At 57.0% G+C, this 17,645-nt stretch overlaps 6 protein-coding genes across 6 annotated transcripts; 3 read left to right on the top strand and 3 right to left on the bottom strand.

Moving 5' to 3' along the window:
• The first annotated feature begins 176 nt into the window (after positions 1-176).
• Positions 177-837, top strand: B0I36DRAFT_89176 (transcription factor Pcc1-domain-containing protein). Its single transcript, XM_046163533.1, has 2 exons — positions 177-334; positions 389-837. The coding sequence occupies exons 1-2, from the start codon at positions 297-299 to the stop codon at positions 690-692; spliced, it is 342 nt and encodes a 113-aa protein (XP_046015278.1). The 5' UTR covers positions 177-296; the 3' UTR covers positions 693-837.
• A 144-nt stretch (positions 838-981) lies between these two features.
• On the bottom strand, positions 982-1,443 carry B0I36DRAFT_238782 (HSP20-like chaperone; the record flags this gene model as incomplete). Its single annotated transcript, XM_046149641.1, has 1 exon — positions 982-1,443. One exon carries the CDS (start codon positions 1,441-1,443, stop codon positions 982-984), a length of 462 nt encoding a protein of 153 aa, XP_046015277.1.
• A 3,187-nt stretch (positions 1,444-4,630) lies between these two features.
• Positions 4,631-8,364, top strand: B0I36DRAFT_238254 (uncharacterized protein; the record flags this gene model as incomplete). The annotated part of the gene is made up of 3 exons (XM_046149593.1): positions 4,631-7,086; positions 7,142-7,830; positions 7,892-8,364. 3 exons carry the CDS (start codon positions 4,631-4,633, stop codon positions 8,362-8,364), a joined length of 3,618 nt encoding a protein of 1,205 aa, XP_046015276.1.
• A 529-nt stretch (positions 8,365-8,893) lies between these two features.
• B0I36DRAFT_372815 (phosphomannomutase) lies at positions 8,894-9,941 on the bottom strand (the record flags this gene model as incomplete). Its single annotated transcript, XM_046160147.1, has 3 exons — positions 8,894-9,143; positions 9,256-9,710; positions 9,831-9,941. The coding sequence occupies 3 exons, from the start codon at positions 9,939-9,941 to the stop codon at positions 8,894-8,896; spliced, it is 816 nt and encodes a 271-aa protein (XP_046015275.1).
• A 404-nt stretch (positions 9,942-10,345) lies between these two features.
• On the bottom strand, positions 10,346-14,008 carry B0I36DRAFT_317796 (Sodium/calcium exchanger protein-domain-containing protein). The gene is made up of 2 exons (XM_046153200.1): positions 11,091-14,008; positions 10,346-11,016 (listed from the first exon to the last, which is right to left on the bottom strand). Exons 1-2 carry the CDS (start codon positions 13,736-13,738, stop codon positions 10,686-10,688), a joined length of 2,979 nt encoding a protein of 992 aa, XP_046015274.1. The 5' UTR covers positions 13,739-14,008; the 3' UTR covers positions 10,346-10,685.
• An 817-nt stretch (positions 14,009-14,825) lies between these two features.
• On the top strand, positions 14,826-17,601 carry B0I36DRAFT_372814 (condensin complex subunit 2/barren; the record flags this gene model as incomplete). Its single annotated transcript, XM_046160146.1, has 4 exons — positions 14,826-14,902; positions 15,032-15,623; positions 15,691-17,274; positions 17,332-17,601. The coding sequence occupies 4 exons, from the start codon at positions 14,826-14,828 to the stop codon at positions 17,599-17,601; spliced, it is 2,523 nt and encodes an 840-aa protein (XP_046015273.1).
• Between the last annotated feature and the right edge of the window lie 44 nt (positions 17,602-17,645).

The raw sequence follows: 17,645 nt of genomic DNA, 5'->3' as shown, positions 1-17,645 counted from the left end.
CCTCTGCTTGGGGCTGAAACGGCCGACGGGGTCATCCAAATGCCAGTCCCGTCCCGCATCGGCCACTATGCCGCCTGTCAGTCGCTAGGCTGAGACTCGCGCCGCCGCCGTTGCACACGGAGCCTCTTGGAGCACAGCCACAGCTACACACTACAGCCCCCGTGCCCCTCTAGAAACAAGCTCCTGGCAACGTCTGTGAAAATCAGAAGCATACCACATTCCTGAGCGCGGCATCTCGACTACCCCACTACAAACAGCTTTTTCCCACACCACGCCACGACACAGCCCAAGACACGATGGCGTCGTCCCTCGATGAGCGATACCCCTGTCGAATGTGAGTCTCATCTTCCCGACACAATGGTCCACGTGTCTAACAAACCATGTCCAGCGTCATTGATTCCCCGTTCCCCACCCCGCGCCTGGCTTCCATTGCGCTCAAGGCTCTGCAAGTCGACAAGGAGCTCTCGCCGCTTGTCCACCGCTCCTTCTCGATCGCAAAGACACTCGACATCACCGAAGACGGACAAACGCTCCCCGAGGGCAGTATACTGCGAACCGATTACAGAGCTACCACGAATCGGATGCTTCGTGTCGCCGTCAATTCGTTCATGGAGAGCCTCAGCCTCGTGCTCGAGGTCATGGAGAACCTCGATGAAGACGTGCTAGCCGCCAGCCAGGAAGCCTCGAAATGATTCCACACCGCTCCCGCACAGGCTTGCAATTCATACGCATGTTGGACATCACACTTGGTGAAAAGGAACCTTCGGTAATGATCTGGCAAAGCCCGGTGGTCTACAGCACCCATTCGAATACCTCGATTGATGTTTACATTTACGGTTTTTTTTTTTTTCGTTTAATTTTTCTCCTATGGCGTTTGTATAAAGCAGACTGTCAAGCGAGGGAAAACAAAGCCTAAGCGAAACCATCAATTCCGGCTGGCAAAAGTCAAAATTTCGAAAGAGTCAAGTCCACCAATGGTCGTCAATCAATATCCACCTTTCGAATCTCGGTCCACTCCTTTTCGACTTTGGGAACGGTGACGATCAACAGTCCATTCTCCATTCTGGCACTGATGTTGAAGCCGTCGATTTCCTCCTTCTCGCTCGCACCAGCTGGTGGCAGGCTGATGGTACGTTCAAACATGCCAATTCGGCGCTCGCCAGTGACAAGGCCCTGGACAAAAGTCTCGTCACCGGGGCGGTATACGACACCAGCGACATTGACGCTACCCTTGTCGGCATCCCAGTGGACACCAACGTCCTCCTTGGAACATCCTGGCAGCGCCACATGGAGGACATATGCGTTGTCGGTGCTAAAGGTGTCAACGGGGGGAACAAAGCTTTCGCCGTCTGCATTCGTCTGGCCTGCAGTCGCCCGAGCATTTGCCTGGGCAAAATACTCGCGTATGGTGTCGGCAATCGGATGGCGGTTGAAGGCATGCATCAGGGGACGCAAGTCGAAGGGTCCGCTGTACTCAGGCGGCGGCGAACTCTCGTGACGTCCACGGTGTCCACCCCGGCCATGTCCACGTCCTCCAGGTGCCCACGTACAGCCACGGCCTCGACCACGGCCTCGATGACCGAAGCCCGGACCAGGCGGGTGTCCAGGGTGTGGTGGGTGACGCGCATGAGGCGGAGGAGGCGGAGGTGGTGGGTGAGGTCCTACAGGAAACGGTGGAGGAGGAGGGTGAGGAGGGAGGACGGTTTCGTGGGTGCCATCCCCTTCGGGCGCATCCCTCATTGTGTCTGGGGACTTCTCTCCTTCAAAGTGGTCATTTGGTTCCTCATCAGCGGATGATTCGTGACCGGGACCGCTGCTGTGGTGGTGATGGTGACGATGCGCATGCCGACTACCGCCTCCACGACCCCAGGGGTGGCCGCCTCCGAACGCGGGACCCCAAGGACCCCATCCGGCATGAGCTCCCCAAGGCGTGCCGAAGGCAGCGTTGCCGTCCGCGGCAGCCGCCCAGGGGAAGCCAGGGCCATATCCGGCTCCGGCATGGTCAACACCCGCGCCAGCTCCGTTGGGATGATCCGGGTTGAAGGAATTGACAAAAGCCCAAAAGGGCTCCTGATTGTTATTGTGGTTGGAGTTCGAGTTGGCCATGTTGTAGATGATGCGATGGTTAACTAAAGGAGTTACGAGCACTACTACAGAACAGAGCTGATGCTTTATATCTTCAATTCAATACTGGGGCTACATTAGGCTAGTAAGAAGGCATACGCCATCACCATGTGTCACAAGAGATAGGCAGCCAGTCGAGCCGCGCAATGATGTGCATCCCCCAGAGTGCGCACCCACGAAAGGTGGCGACGCCCTGCCAGGCACCGAGATAAAAAGCAGGATGTGGTATACGCAATGCGCTATCTTAGGTGTGGTGCAGGATCGAGCTAGCTGTTTAGCTTCTGACAACCGTAACCTGAGAGATGAGTGGTTCGCTTCCCCGCGTCGTGGTGGTGTGTCTCTCAATCGTGCCAGGCTCAGCATGACTGCTCGTCTGCATCGAGAGTGGGAGAAAATGATTTCCTTGGGCGATGGTTTTTGACTATCATGCGATGCTGTGCCATTTGCGGAATATGCCTTGCCTGGACCGGGGATCGCGCCGACGTCGGTTCTGCCGCGCGGCCCCTTTGGTCACATTAGAACAGCAAGTACGTTCGGTACGGAGGTCCGACGAGGACGCAAAACACTCAAGGTCGTCTGGAAGGACGCGACGTACTAATAGATTATTTACGGCCTCTCTTCTCCCAATCACCAGTTTCAGATCGGGGTGGGATTGATCCCCACGGCAACTACATGGCACTGTCCCTCAGAATCACTGCGATACGAGGATCAAGGAGGAAATAAGTCAGATGCGGTCATGGGATCACGCAATGATCCATCCACCTTGTCCTCCCACAGATGGACAGCCTCGAATTCCCTTCCCTGGCCCGGGCCCGGCTTTTGTTCCAGTGTCATGACTCAGTGGGGGAGAATAACAAAGGCGACAAAGACTTGCGTAAGCTCATTTCAGTATGGGACTGCGCGGCCTGGGTGCTGGTGTGGGCGTCACTGGCGTTGGCGGCGGCGACTTTGCTACAGTCCTGAGTTTAGGCACCAATATTTCTGGAGAGGCCCTCTTACAGGTCAACTTGAACTAGACGATTGGAACCTCCAAGTGTCACCTGTGGCTGCAATTGCGAGCTAGAAGATTCCACGCGAAAAAGAAAAATCCCGTGCCATTCTCGGGATGCGAGAAAGGGACGCAAATATTGGCTGAGCCCGTATCAAGCCTTTTGGCCGGTCACCTTTGCTGGTGCTGCTGGTGCGAGAACAATTGCACAGACAGGATGAAACCTAGCGCCGCGCTGGAGACAAACAAAAAAGGCCCAGTCGCGCCGCAGGCCGTGATTGGCTGCATCAGTGATTTCTAGCTCGAGTTGGGCAGGCGCTTGTAGGGCTCGGCAGTATCCGCTCTGCAACAGGTGCCGACCCTGAACCTTGTCAGCACCAAGCAAGTGAAGTCTAAGGCTGAAGTGTCTCGTTGCGTGAGGAGGACTTGCTTGGGCCCAAGCAAGCGTACGTGGTGAGCGAGTCTGGTAATAGTTGAGGGGCCTATTGCTTGTAAACCGCAAGCCGGAACAGTTTCCAGCTGAAACCGACAAGCAACTGCCCAGTCCAAGCCAAAGTGCACTATGTATGGGCCAAAGGCCAGATGGCATCGGTACTTCGGCAGACATGGGGAAAGAAGCCAGTTTCTTACGAGAGGGTCACAGTCTTGCCTACCGGTGTTGCGCCCCGGTGGTGGCCAGAGTGGTATCTCATGTGAACAAGAGCCATGGCGAGGTTGTGGTCTTGCATTGGGCGCTTGCAGGAGGGCACCCGTGGGGCTCCATTTCTGTAGCCGCCGGCGCTAGTTGCCAATCAGCACCCGCCGCCAAGCTGTAGCGGGGCTGGCCGGCCCTCCAGCTCCTCGCCCGCATCGCTCACAGGCCAGACTGGACTGCCCGACACCCTTGGAGCTCAGGTCGAGCGCGATGGGATGGCAACGCCCGCCAACGAGGTGGGGGAGGAGGGGAACAGAGAGAGACCCCTGGTGGTCGCATCGTGCTGTGAGCCTGGTCCAACTGCCCGCGCGCGCGCTGGGCGCATCGCATCGTTCCTCCCACTAGCCCAAGAGCTGTCCGACGGGGCCCCTCACGAGCTCCTCAGGACCGCAACTCCCCTTTTTCCTCTTGCCGCTTGCGCCAACTTGTCCACCTCTTCCTGTCATCTTTTTCTCCTCTTGCAAGTCAAAGCTTGTGATCCTGCTTCTTGGGGGTCCTACACGTCAGCCTGATTGGTGAGGTGCTTCACTGAGTACAACGGGCAACATCTCGCTGCCCGTTCCTCCAAAGACCTTGAAACGACAGTTCTACCTACCCCACCAGGCCTCGATCACAGCGGCCACCCTCCACCACCAACCACAGCTTCGCGGCCGAGCTTCTTACACTTTTTGGGGGGCCCAGCAAGCAGGCATCTCCAGGTCCAGATCGTGCTTAGTCTTGCCTGGGACCTTGCAGTGCGCGTTTCACCCTCGTGTTGGTCGAACTGCTTGTCCCTTGGCTTTGCTAGCTAGCTGTCCCACAAGGCAGCTCGCTGACGAGTCACCATGGACCGTCGCCATGGTCGCCCCGACGAGGAGATGTTCCTCAGCAAACCCTCGGAAGGTGGCGATAGCCCGACCGTGGAGCCTTTGAGAATCTTCAAGCCGCAAAGCCCTCCTCCCTCTTCGACTTCCAGTCCTTTCAACTATCCAGCTCCAGCATCGTCAAAGCAGCCGACGTTTCCCCTCCCACCGGGAGCCTCGAGCTCGGCTGCCCCTCTGCCTTATCCCGAGGACGATGACTTCCGACCCAGTCAGAGCTCAAGGCCTCCCTATCCAGCCGACGGCGGCAGGCGATATACAAGTCCCAACAACGACACTTCTCCACGACTAGACACCAGCCCAACGGCGGACAAGCGCCCCGGACTGGCAGAGCGTCGTGGTACTGCCCCTCGTCCTCTACCAGGAGCCTTGAGCCCGGCAAGCCCGGCTTCTGACGACGGCAACCTTTTTGCGAAGCCTCTGGTCTCCCAGCAGCCGCAACACCCGGCAGCTTCCAACTTCCCCAATTATCAGAAGAAGCCTTACTATCCACCTCCAGGAGGCCACCCGTCCGAGTCGATACAGACCTCGCACGTCAGTCGGCCACAAGGCAGTGAGCCAGGCTTCCTTCAGAAGCCCATCGAGAGCAGCATGAACCGATTCGCCTCGACAGCGTCCACTTCGACGACCAGGGCCAGCCGTGGATCTCCGCCGCCGCCGGAAACACCAATTGTCGAACCCGGCCAGATTCCAGGAGGGGGAATCGAGGCGAGATATGCCGCAGCTGGCATCGCCGGGACAGGAACCCTCAGCAGCTTCCAGAGCTCTGCCGCGTCACAGCGATTGGCGCAATATGGACAGCAACCGCCACAACAGCAACAACAGCCCGCTCCAGCGGCACAGAGTCGGCCGGCTCGGCCATGGACACCTACGGAAGATCACGGCACCCAGCCGCATGGCCCGCCTACAGTTTACCAAGGCGCGGAACCGGTCCCGAGCGGCCCAGCACCGAGCACGCAAAATGCGCCTGGGAGCGCCTCCGCCAGCACGGCGGCAGGCTCGAATCTCCAAGTCAGTGTTTTAGAGCAGGACTTCCAACGCATGCAGATGGCCGGAAACGACCCACCTCCTGCGTACTCGAGTATAACCGGCAGTGGCGGTGCTGGCTATCCCGCCGAGAAGCAACGCCCCGGTGCTGCTGGTGCAGGTCCAGCCCCAGCTGGACATCCAGCAACTGGCCCGTCGCAAGTAGCTTCGCCACAGAAGAAGCAGGCCGAAGTTGGTGCTGGACTCGCCTCGCCGGCGCTGCAGCATCCTGGGCATCCGGCATTTGCAAACGATCCCAAGCCCGAGGCGTCCACAAGTGCGCAGACGACCCACAAGCCTCAGCAAATCATCACACAAACTCCTTCTCCGTTTCAGGGACAAGGTCCGTCTTCACCACCGCCTCTGCCTGAGGGCTGGATTGCACATCTGGATCAGAACTCTGGCCAGTATTACTATATCCACTTGGCGACGCAAGCGACGCAATGGGAGTTTCCGAAGGGGCCCAACCCCATCCAACATGACGTTGCGCCACTCTCGCCAGCAGCTTCGACGTACGGCAATCCCTTGGCATCACCTCTGTTCGGAAAACAAGCAGCTCTGGCTTCGCCGATGTTCCCGCCCCAGACACCCGGCTACGCAGAAAGTATCATGAGTGTGGCTGCCTCGGCTGCGCCGACTGCTGCTGGATTTTCCGGGCCGCCTCCAGGTGCTGGCGTGGACATGTACAAGGTTCAGCCCACAAACGGCGTCTATTTTGGCCCGTATCTGAGATACGTAAATATGGACCTCGAGCGGGGAGTCTGGCTCGGAAGCATCTTGATCGTCACCGATGCGCCCCAGCCGCCGACGATCCACCTGCATAAGAGTGCTGATCTCTCTCCAAACCCTCGCCAACTTCAGCCGAACTGCATTTACACACATCAACGATGGCAGTTTCTCAAGTACGATATTGACATTCAGATGGAAGATGGCCCCACCCAAAGATGGACTTATGCCGTTACATCTCACTTGGGCTGCACAAGATACGAGTTCATTGTCGCTGGCAAGAACGAGACAAACTGGCGCTTCATTGCTCATTCTGGCAACGACTTTGCCGCGAGCACCACGCAAGCGGAGCGGAGCAAGCTTGGCGGCGTTGGTTTCATGTGGAAAGACGTACTGCAGAAGAACGTCGACTGTGGCGGCTTCCACGTGCAGCTTGGCCTTGGCGACCAGATCTACGGAGACAGGTTGTGGAAGGAGGTCCCGTTGCTGAAGCAGTGGTTGGCTATGCAAGGCAAAGACAACCGGCAAAAGGCCTCATGGACAGCACGACACGAAGAGGATGTGTCCCACGCATACTTCCACTTCTACACGAGCCACTTTGACCAGCCTTTCCTCCGAGAGGCCTTTGCGCAGATCCCCCACGTTTGCCAGATTGACGATCACGACATGTAAGTGATTATAATGAGGATGGTTTTTGTGCAGGCATGCTGATTGAGTCGGCAGATTTGACGGCTATGGTTCGTACCCCGAGTACATGCAAACCTCACAGACATTCAAGAACATTGGCAGAATAGCGATCGACATGTATCTGCTTTTCCAGCATCACACCACGTTGGAGGTTCTGCGAGGCATCAGCCATGATCTAGATCTCTTCACGGTCACTGGCCAAGGTTGGCACTTTGTCAAGCACCTCGGCCCTGCTGTCGTCGTCATTGGCGCCGATGTTAGGTCTGAACGGAATCAGACCCGGGTCATCGCTGGACCCACGTACCAAGGCTTGTTCCCGAAGGTTGCAATGCTGCCTCCCAGTGTGCAGCATTGCATCTGGATGCTTTCAGTGCCAGTTGTGTACCCTCGACTTGACACAGTGGAGACTTTGGCCAACACTTTCGCCACGGGAAAGAAAGCTGTCAACACGACTTACAACATGCTCGGCAAGGTGACGTCGTCGGTGGCTGGCATTGTCGGTGGCAAAGACGTGGTCGCGCACGGCTTTAGCTCTGTGAAGAAGGCCGTTGGTAAATCAGGTCTCATGGGCAACGTCGTCAATCAATTTGGCGACCTGGACATTGGCGAGATTTTGCGCGACATGTGGACACACGAGTCCAAGGACCTTGAGCGGACGTACCTGATTCGGACCCTGCAGGGCATTGCACACCAGAAGGGTATCAGAATGACGTTCTTGTCGGGTGGTGAGTTCTGCTCCGTGTTCTACGCTTCCTCATACTTGTACTGACACAACCATTGTCGCAGACGTCAATGCCGCTGGTGCAGGCTTAGTCCACGACCCAAGCCACCCAAGCGACCATAAGACCATGTACCAGGTCATCACTTCGCCCATCGTCGCGGCACCCGCAGCGCAGTATATCCTTAAGCTCCTCCACAACAACAAGGCACAATACGTGCCAGCGAACGGACAGAAGAGCACGCACGAAGTCAGCGACACCAAGGAAGACATGATGGAGATCTTCCACACCGACGCCTCCGGGGCGCCGCGCGAACTCAAGAAGCTCATGGGCCGCCGCAACTACGTCGCCGTCGTGGCATACGACCCGGACCAGGCGCAGGGCATGCCGCAACAGCCACCGCACTTCCAGCAGCAGAATGGCAACGGGCTCAACAAGCTCAGTCTCGCGGTGGACTTTGTCGTGCAGGGCGACGGGGCATTCACGGGGCCCACAAAGTACGGACCAGTGATTATCCCTCACCTAGAATTTGGCAGGTGAGCCTTGGTACCGGCGGGACGGAGCTAGAATCAAGGAGGGAAACAGCAAGGAGGGTTTGAGCTGCATGGCTGGAGAAACGAGTAGAAGAGCAGGCATATGGCACTGGATATACCTTTTGAGAGTCGTCGTCGTCTTTCATTTTTTGGATACGAGTTTTCTTGTTAATATTGGTTCATTTAGCTAGCCGCTTCAATTCCGAGTACAATATTTGGAAGCACACGCAACATTGATGACAGGCCGCTTGTCTGGGGGTTTGTTTTGTATCCTTTGATCGTGACTTTGTGGACCACTTTGGGAAGCTTGCTGCACCTGCGTCGCGGCCCGCAGTTCCTCAATCACGATGGCAGCAACGTGATGACGCCGAACATCACGTTCAAGTACGACAAGAACCCAGCGCTTTGACAGTCATGTAGAATGCTAGCATACAGGCAAGTCTGACAGTCCCGTAGATCTCAGAATTGTTTCTTGTTTTAATTGTTTTCGTTCTATCGCGGGGCGAGACCGTCTGGGGGATCCATGGGATCCATGTTTAGACGTCAAACAGCTCCTTGAGGATCTTCATGGTGTCCTCAGGACCCGTGACGGAGTGGCCCGTCGTCCGAGGGTCCTCGTAGATCTCGTAGTCGTTGCCGCCCTTGAAAGTCTTGTCGCCGAAGAAGTGGATTGTGGTGTACTCGACGCCGCCCTTCTTGGCCTCGCTCTCGAGGTGGCCGAGGCAGTATGTCTTGTCCCAGCCGGTGGGGAACACGTCGAACGAGATCTGGCCGCCGATTGAGAAGCTGTGATGTGGAGTACCCCCATGTTAGTTTCCTCGTCCAGATCAAAAGCAATAAGAGAGAGAGAGAGAGAGAGAGAGAGAGAGGGAGAGCGCAAGGGCGAGTCCAAACTCACGTCAGGCCCAGGTCGCCGAACTCCTCCTTGAGCTTGGCAACAAATGTCTCGCGGATCTTGTGCTCCTTGTCGTACTTCTCGTACTCGTTGCGCTCGGCAGTGCTGGCGTTGCGGCCGATTGGGCTGATGTTGACCATGCCGTTGCGGAACTCGATAAAGGTTCCGCGCTTGACGGGGATGTCGAGGTCGGCGACGTAGTGGAGGACAAACTTGACGAGCTGCTTGTACTTGTCCTCGCCGATCCACTTGATGAAGCTGTTGCTGGGCAGCTCCTGACCGAGCTTGTAGGCGGTGAGGCCGTTCTCGCTGAAGCAAAAGTCGAACATGGCGGTCACTGGCCGGCCAGGCGCGCCCAGCTGCTCTTGCTGCTTGACGAGGTCGGAGCCACCGACGAAGCCAATGGCGACCTTCTGGCGGAGAGCTTGGAGGGTCGCGAGCATCTCGGAGGAGACTTCCTAGAGAAAGGGTTGAAGCCATGAGTTAGTGGTTGGCCGTGGAAAGGTGGCTGAGCCAACTGCTTGGGTTTCGTGGAGGAATTGGATGCGCCGGAAGGAAAAGGGCGGGGGCTGGCTTACCAGACGGGCTGGTGTGAGGGTGCCATCGACGTCAAAGAGGCAGATTGTGTTCTTGATAGGGCGGTCCTCGAGAGGGACGACGCCCTGGCTGGCGACCGCGGCACTGGCCATGTTGATGGATTGTGGTGTGTCTGGTGGGAGTTGTGTGAGAATCGAAGCTCGAAGGGGCATCCACGGATAGAGAGCTGCCGTGGCAAGAGAAGACGTAGAGGCAGAAGCTGGAGTGGGAGTTGTTCAGATAGTTGTATGTAGACGCGGATCGGAGGCGAGGCGGGCAGGCCCAGGGGCAAGAACAATGGCTGCCCCTCCTTCCCTGAGGAGCTAAGCTCCAGGAACCCGCCTGGACCCTGTTGCTGCTGCTGGCGGTCGCGGGCCCCACCAACTCAAGCACCCGGAGCCTCGCAGCCAATCGTTGGGGGAGCCTCCTTGGTTGTCTGGCTGTCTTTGGCATGTGCCTATTCTCTCACGCGGAGCTTGGGCTGCATCTGTAGCAAGGTGGAGGGCTCCCCTCATCATGACAAGTACTCAATCGGCCAAGATCATAGCCGGCCAGTTAAGCAGAACCACGCGCCCGATCTCATTCGATATCAAATTTACTGCTACTTCAGAAAGTGTACTTCGCTAATGGCTGCTACTCTCGTCGAGAAGGCAAAGATATGCCGGGTATCTGGTGTTCAAAATGTGTTGGTAGTGTACTGGCCATGGTTTCTTCCAATGGGGACAAGGCAACCACCTATGGGTGCCCAGGTCCAAGTCCGAGTCATGACAAAAAACATTCGGGCCATACTCATGCTTGGATAATTATGGACAAGTCGTAGAAGGGAAAACACACGGAGTGAAACTAGGCCGACTCAATCAAGAAACATCCTGCCAAGCCCCCGTTATTTCGACGACTAGGTTCGTGATTGTGCTCACCGACCACAGTGCGATGAGGAAAATGCCTATCCTTCGGCTCATGATCCACTTGTTGTATGGAATCACGACAAGTAGCGCCACCAAGGTGACGAGCAACGTGATGGCGGATATCATCAACGTACCACTGACGTGGATGTGGTACGCTTTGTACTCAAGAGTCCGTTCGGGATGCTTGTGATGTTTCTTGTTGGCCGACTGGACAATCTGGTAGGCGCCCCCCAGGCCGATACCAAGAAGAATATTGAGTAGAGGGCCACCAAAGCACGCAGACCTGGATTCAAACTCAGGAGTCAGTTTGTCCCAGCTAGGCAGAGAAGTACGGGAAAGGTGGCTGGTGAGACTTACAACGCCATGACGGAATACCCAAGCCGTGCAACAGTAATGTCGGCAACCAGATCGCCCACAGAATTGCCCACTGCAAATACTGTCAGGCCGAGTATAGCCTCGGAGATATTCAAGATGACACCAAAAGCCTTGAGTACCCCGACAACTTCGCCCGCGATCGTGGAGATCCACGCAATCGAGATGCAGAAGCCAAGGAAGCAGAAGAGAAAATGATACTTTGGGCGCCTCTCAGCCGAGGTCAACGATAACAAAGCACCCAGGAGGACCAGCGACACGACCAGAGAGCCCATAATGCCCCTGATGAGCACCATGGCAGGTCTTTCTAGGTCCTCCAAGATGTTTGCCCACACGATGACGACGCAAAAAAGTGGCCCAGTAAAGACCTGGATTATCAGAAGCCACCTATTCCAGCCTCCCGTCTCGTCAGCGAAATTGCTAGAATCCGGGCCAATGTCAGACGCCGGTTTGCCAGCATGAACCTGGTTCGAGAGGGGAGGAAAGATGTTTCTTGGCGATGATTGTCCTGAACGTGGCTCATCCACTTCAATGAGTGTAGGAATCGAGATATTTGAAGTGGTCGCGCCTCGTCTTCTCTGATATCGTTGCCACTCTGTTTCGTGTTCGATGTGCGCGTTGGGTTCAAAGGACACTGCAGGAGCGACATTGCCCATGTGACCCGAGGCTGGGTGCTCTGTGATATCTGCGCCCATGTCGTCATCCGTCGTTTCGCTCTCTACGACCGGAAGAGTGATGACAAGCAAAAGAACGCTAGGCACAGACAAGACGCTGACGAGCTTGGAGCCAATGCTTTTACTCTGCCAATCCGTCAGTGTTGGGAAGAGGGTGTTGAAAAGCACATGTGGTGCTGGCAGATGATGGTAAGGCCACCAATTGATCGGCCTCCGTTCGACTGGCGTCGACAGACTCATAAAGCCGGGACGGTCATCTAACCCAGGTGTTGGCAGGTCAAGTCGCGGAAGCTGTGGGTGTTCTGGGTGGGGAGTCATGATCATTGGCGAGTCTGTAAAGCGCGGGAATGGCGAGGTTGCTGGCGACGAGAATTCGCTTCCCATGGGACTAGGGATTTGGAGTCGAAGTTGTGTTGCACTGGGGTCAGAGGGACCGCCGTCACGCGTGGCAGGCTCTGCCGGGTTTGCTCCTCGCGGCTGATCGGGAAGCGGTGGCGCAAGCATGCCGTCGACAGTGTGAGTACTAGTGGCCCGACTTCGACTTGCTGGAGATTGTCCTTGTAGCAGATCCGCATCTAAAGACAAAGGGATGTTACCCGACGACAACGCTCGGCTCCTAGCCGCAGCCAGCGCATCGGCGGCAGCTTCATGTGCTTGGAAATCCACCCTAGGCGCCGAGAACACTTGACCTGGGGGCGTTGAAAGAGCATCGTGTGACTGGCTTCTGTGGTGCAAGGGCCTCATGTGCATGTTTCCTTCCTGCTGCAGCGAGGCAAGTACCGACCGGAACTCAAGAGCTCCAATCAAACTCGGCCGAATCGGGGCGATGGTAGTATTACTCCTAGCTCCCCGCGGACGATTCACGCGCATGCTGCTCGTCATCTCGGCGGCAATATGTTGGGCACGATCATAGTCCTCGTCTTTGTCAGGCGCTTCCACGTCAATGCGTGGGCCTCTCTCCAGCACACCAATGTCGACGCTTGCATGCATTGGGTGCATTGGCGGCCGCTGCTCCGTGGGTCGGTCGGCTGCTTCGTCGGGGAAGTCCCTGTATGGTTCGAGTTCATCGGTGCTGCGGCCATCCCCAGACAGGAAATAGTGGCTGCGCGACGCTATCTCCTTTGCCTTGCGATTGTCTTTTCTCTTTTCGTAGGCGTGCCATAGTACAACAAAGATGACGTAGAAGGCGTAGAAGATGACCATGCTGAGACATTCCCATAGGTAGATGTCGCCGTCGGAGAGGAACACCATGGTGAAGGAGACGGCCACAAGGAAGAAGAGCACGTCGCGGAGAAAAGTGCTCTTCATGACCTTGAACTCCCGCACGAGGGCCATGGAGCCAGCCACGACGGCCGTGATGAAGCCAGCAGCGCCAATAAGCTCTCCGACCGCCATGCTGCCACTATTGGAGCTCATGGCAGCAAAGGTGCTGAAGACATCGGGGGAGCCGTTGCCAAAGGCCAAGAACGTGACGCCTGCGAGGCTCTCGCTGAGGCCAAGGATGGTGGCGATGGTGCTTAGATTGATGCTGAAGAAGTCGCTGGCGGCGATACCGATGGTGGTGAAGAGCATGCCGAGCCAAACCATCAGGACGACAAAGGCGAGAGGCTTGGCACCCCCGAGGCCGCAGTAGTAGAACTGCAGGTACTGGATAAGACCGGCCTCATCATCCTGGCAGTTGCGGCGCACAAACGCGCACTTGTCGTCGGCATCGTGGACAAGGCGGCAATCCTCGCCGGCGCGGCGCTGGAGAGAGCGGCTGTGGAGTGAGGTGGGCGCTGGTGCAGGCTGGGGGCCCCGAATAAAGAGGCAGTACACGGCGAGCAGGCTGAAGATGAAGACTGTCGCGTAGAGAGGCCGCTGTCTCAGGCGCTCGATCCTACGCCGAGCTCGTGGCATGTTGAAGGTTTTTGAGCCGCCGATGCGGGCCGCGACATGGCCGCCGTTAGGGTTGACCATGCGGCACGGGAGCGATAAGGATGACGATGCCGAAGCTGGCGTCGGGCGAAGGCCGTGAAGATTGCGCCGCTTCGGCGCAGTGTAGCGGCTCACGGCTGGAGCAGAAGAGCAAGTCTCGTAAGCAGTAGCAGCAGCAGCAGTCTGGTAGCAATGAAGGATGTAGAAGCCAGCCGTGGAGTCGCCGGCTCGAGGTGACGAGAGTTGGCTGAGCAAAGCCTCCCCACTGGATGCTGTGCCTGTCAGAGCGCGTGCGCAGCCAAGGAACTTAAGGTTAAACCAGAGCGTGCACAACTGGTGACGACAGACTGGGCCCCGGAGCTTGGCTGCCCACAACCCCGGCCAGCCAGCAGCGAATGGACACAGGCAGGTTATGGTGCGGTGCCTGGAAAGCACCCACCCACACACACACAACGACGTTGGGGACACATGGGAGAGCGGCCGCTCGCCTGCCCACGTTGTGCTGCCTGTTTGGGCAGGTTGCGCCTCTTGACTTGGCATGGGCTCCCTCCCTTGGCCCACTGACTGGGCCAGCTCAACTCAACCCATCATGATGCCTGGCAGACCTGGGATGCATCTACCATGTGTCAACTGTGGCTCCCTCTGTCCTCGAATCACCTCGGCACACATTGCCCGTGGGACCATGGGGGTGATTAATCCAATTGTCAAAGGTGGAAGTGAATCACGAAGGCCACTTGACCAGACCCAGGCTGGATGGACCCGGCGCACAGCTGGCCTAGCTTGTTTTACTTCGCATATCGTCTGTCCTTGGGATTTCACGCGTGGGTGCCTTAATGGTTGATACGAGTAACCTGGGCCTTGAGCCAGCCATGATTGCATCGTCTTCTTCTTTCCCGCTGCCTCAGTCGTGATTATGTCAGCAGCCGTGCCTGGTCGGGCATGTGTCAACGGGCCTGCTGGCCCGTGCGGGGTCAACAGCCCATTTGTTTACTTCCGGCGGCCTGCACGACGGGCGCTGGGGCGGCACCGCCAAAGCAAGGGGTCCTGAGATGCTTCATAACACCAGACAATCCCCTCCCCCTCCTCATCACGACACGACATCGCCTCCGCGCATGCACCCTCACAGAAGATGCCTCGCGTAGCACAGGCTCCCCGTGTCGCCTCTGGCACAAAGCCTTCGGCCGGCACCGCCAGCTCCGCCATCAGGTACGTCGTCCCGCTCTGCACGCCACCCCTCTTGCCCTTTGTTTACTCCCTGCGTTGCCTGGCCCATCGCATGGGAAACCACAACCCCTGCATTTGCATTTGCTGAAAATGTGCCCACAACTCGCGCAGGATCCCTCTCAACGACGACGCCCAGGAGAAAAAGGGCCGCCTGCACTCGCGCAAGGCCCTCCACGAGAAGCAGATCAACGAGCTGCAGGCCGCCGCCGCCACGCCTAAAAAGGGCGCCCTCAGGCTGGAGAACGGTGCTGAAAATGCGTCTCCCCGCTCGGATTCGCGCGACCCGCGGCTCGGCGGGGACGACGACGACGACTTCGCCATGGGAGGCACCGGTGTCACGCCCATGAAGCGTGTGCCCATCCTCGCAAACTTTGAGGAGTGGATGAAGATGGCCACCGACAATAAGATCAATGCTGCCAACTCGTGGAACTTCGCTCTCATCGATTACTTCCATGATATGTCCCTCCTCAAGGAAGGCGACGGCGTAAACTTCCAGAGGGCAAGTTGCACGCTGGACGGCTGTGTGAAGATCTACACCAGCAGAGTCGACAGTGTGGCCACGGAGACCGGCAAGCTCCTCAGCGGTCTGGCCGACAGCAACGCAAAAAAGAGAGAAAAGGACGGAGAGGATGGGGAAGGCGAGGAGAGCGAGGACGAGGTTGACCAGGACGGCAACGTGATCAGGAGGACGAAGAAGAAGCGGGTATGCCAGATTCTGATCGTGATGTTGGGAAGGACCCTTGACTGACTTGGACCAAACACACTTGCAGCAACGCTCGTCTGAGGCAACCCTTGCGTCGTCATTTGCTTCCCTTCAGCTCAAGAAGCTCGAACTCGAGTTTGCGGTCGACCCGCTTTTCAAGAAAGCATCAGCTGATTTCGATGAGGGAGGTGCCAAGGGTCTCCTGCTCAACCATCTCATGATCGATGCTCAAGGACGCATCGTCTTTGATAGCAGTGATGACAGCAACGATGCATCGGCAGATGTCATTAAACCGAGGAGAAGGGAGGACTTCACAGGGGACGATGAGGCTGGTGGTCCAGAGGACGAGGAAGACGAAGCTACCATGATCGCAGATCAGCTCGAGCAAGAGGCAGAAGAGGAGGATGTCGAGATCGACATCGCGGCGCTTGGAGCCAAGTTCTTCCCAGATCTGTCTCGCTTGGACGAGCAGGACGTATGCCCTTCGCTCAAGAATTTTGACCTCGGTAACCCCTCCGATTCACTCGACATCCCATTCTTGCGCGCTCAAGAGGACGACAACGAGGATGACGCGGAGGATGGCTTTGGTGGGATTGGCAACAAATCAGGCATGGATATTGATGATGACAACCATGCCGGGTTTGATGACATGACCAACATGGGCGGCTTTGATGTCGACGTTGCGTTTGGTGAAGGTGGTGAAGCCTGGGCCAAGGAGGTCAAGCTGGAGCCTCAAATGAGACCATTCGATCTCGGACTGGAGGATGCCGAGGCTGGTGCTGACGGCGTCGATGGGGTAGACGACGACAACGGCGATTTTGTGGTGTCGATGCGACGGGGTCAAGGAGATGACCAAATGCATCAGGACATCCTCGGATATTTCGACCAGGCTCTCCAGAAGAATTGGGCCGGCCCCGAGCATTGGCGCATCAGGAAGATCAAGGATGTCAACAAGCCCGAAGGGGCGACGCGGACACGCAAGGAGAAAGAGCCCTTTGAGATTGACTTTGCGTCACCTCTCGATCCGAAGCTCGCAGACGCCATCTACACCCAGGCGTCAAGCAATTCTGCCATCTCCATGCCCAAGAAAGACTGGAGGTCGAAAACCCGCAACCTGCTCCCGGACGATAAGCACTTTAATTCGACACAGCTTCTGAGCTTGTTCTTGAAGCCGAAAGCCCGGCTGAGCCGGAAGGCCCGCATGGGACAGTCGAACGGCCTCTTCGGAAACCACGGCCAGCACGACAATATGGCGCCTCGTGACATGGACGAGGCTTTCTGGGCGCAAAATGCACCCTTACAAAGCACTGAACAGGATGACATGCTTCCTCAAGGAGATTATGATGCCAACTTTTTCGACGACGAGATGCCACTGCCGGGCGGTGGTCTCCTGGACGATGACGATGACATGGAGTTTGCGGATGCTCGAGACCACTTCTCACCTGGGGGCGATGCTGCACCCACAACAAATTTTGGCTTTACAGGCCTCATTGACGGCGGTCTGACGATGGGTGGCTTTGGTACCCAGCTCGTCACATCGACACGGCGTTTAAGACCAGAGTACGTCAACTTTGCGCGTGTCGCGAAGAAGGTCGATGTGCGACGCCTGAAGGAGAACATGTGGAAGGGGATGGGTCTTGAGCTGGCAGAGGTGAGTTTCCAAGCTGATCGTGTTCCGTATCATGACACATGCTGACGAATATGACAGGAACCCGAGCGGACACCAATGCCGACGCCACAAAAGGATGCAACAGTGACACCTTCGGAGCCCGAGCAGACGCTGCTGTTCACAGACGTGATGAACAACTTGCAGTCGGCATACTCGAAGTCTGCAATGGGAGACATCTCCACAAGTTTCTGCTTCATCAGTCTGCTGCATCTGGCCAACGAAAAGGGACTCGTCATCAACAAGACACCAGAACTCACCGAGCTGGAGATTAGGAAAGATTGGACAGCAGAGTTCACAGGGGAGGGATAGGTTGGTGTGTATGTTTTGCACAATTTGGATTCGATTCGGTGAAT

The sequence above is a fragment of the Microdochium trichocladiopsis genome, assembly GCF_020744255.1.
Source record: "Microdochium trichocladiopsis strain MPI-CAGE-CH-0230 chromosome Unknown B0I36scaffold_3, whole genome shotgun sequence".
NCBI lineage: Eukaryota > Fungi > Ascomycota > Sordariomycetes > Xylariales > Microdochiaceae > Microdochium > Microdochium trichocladiopsis.
Note: the sequence above shows the minus strand (reverse complement) of the source record. Positions and strands in the feature narration are given on the sequence as shown.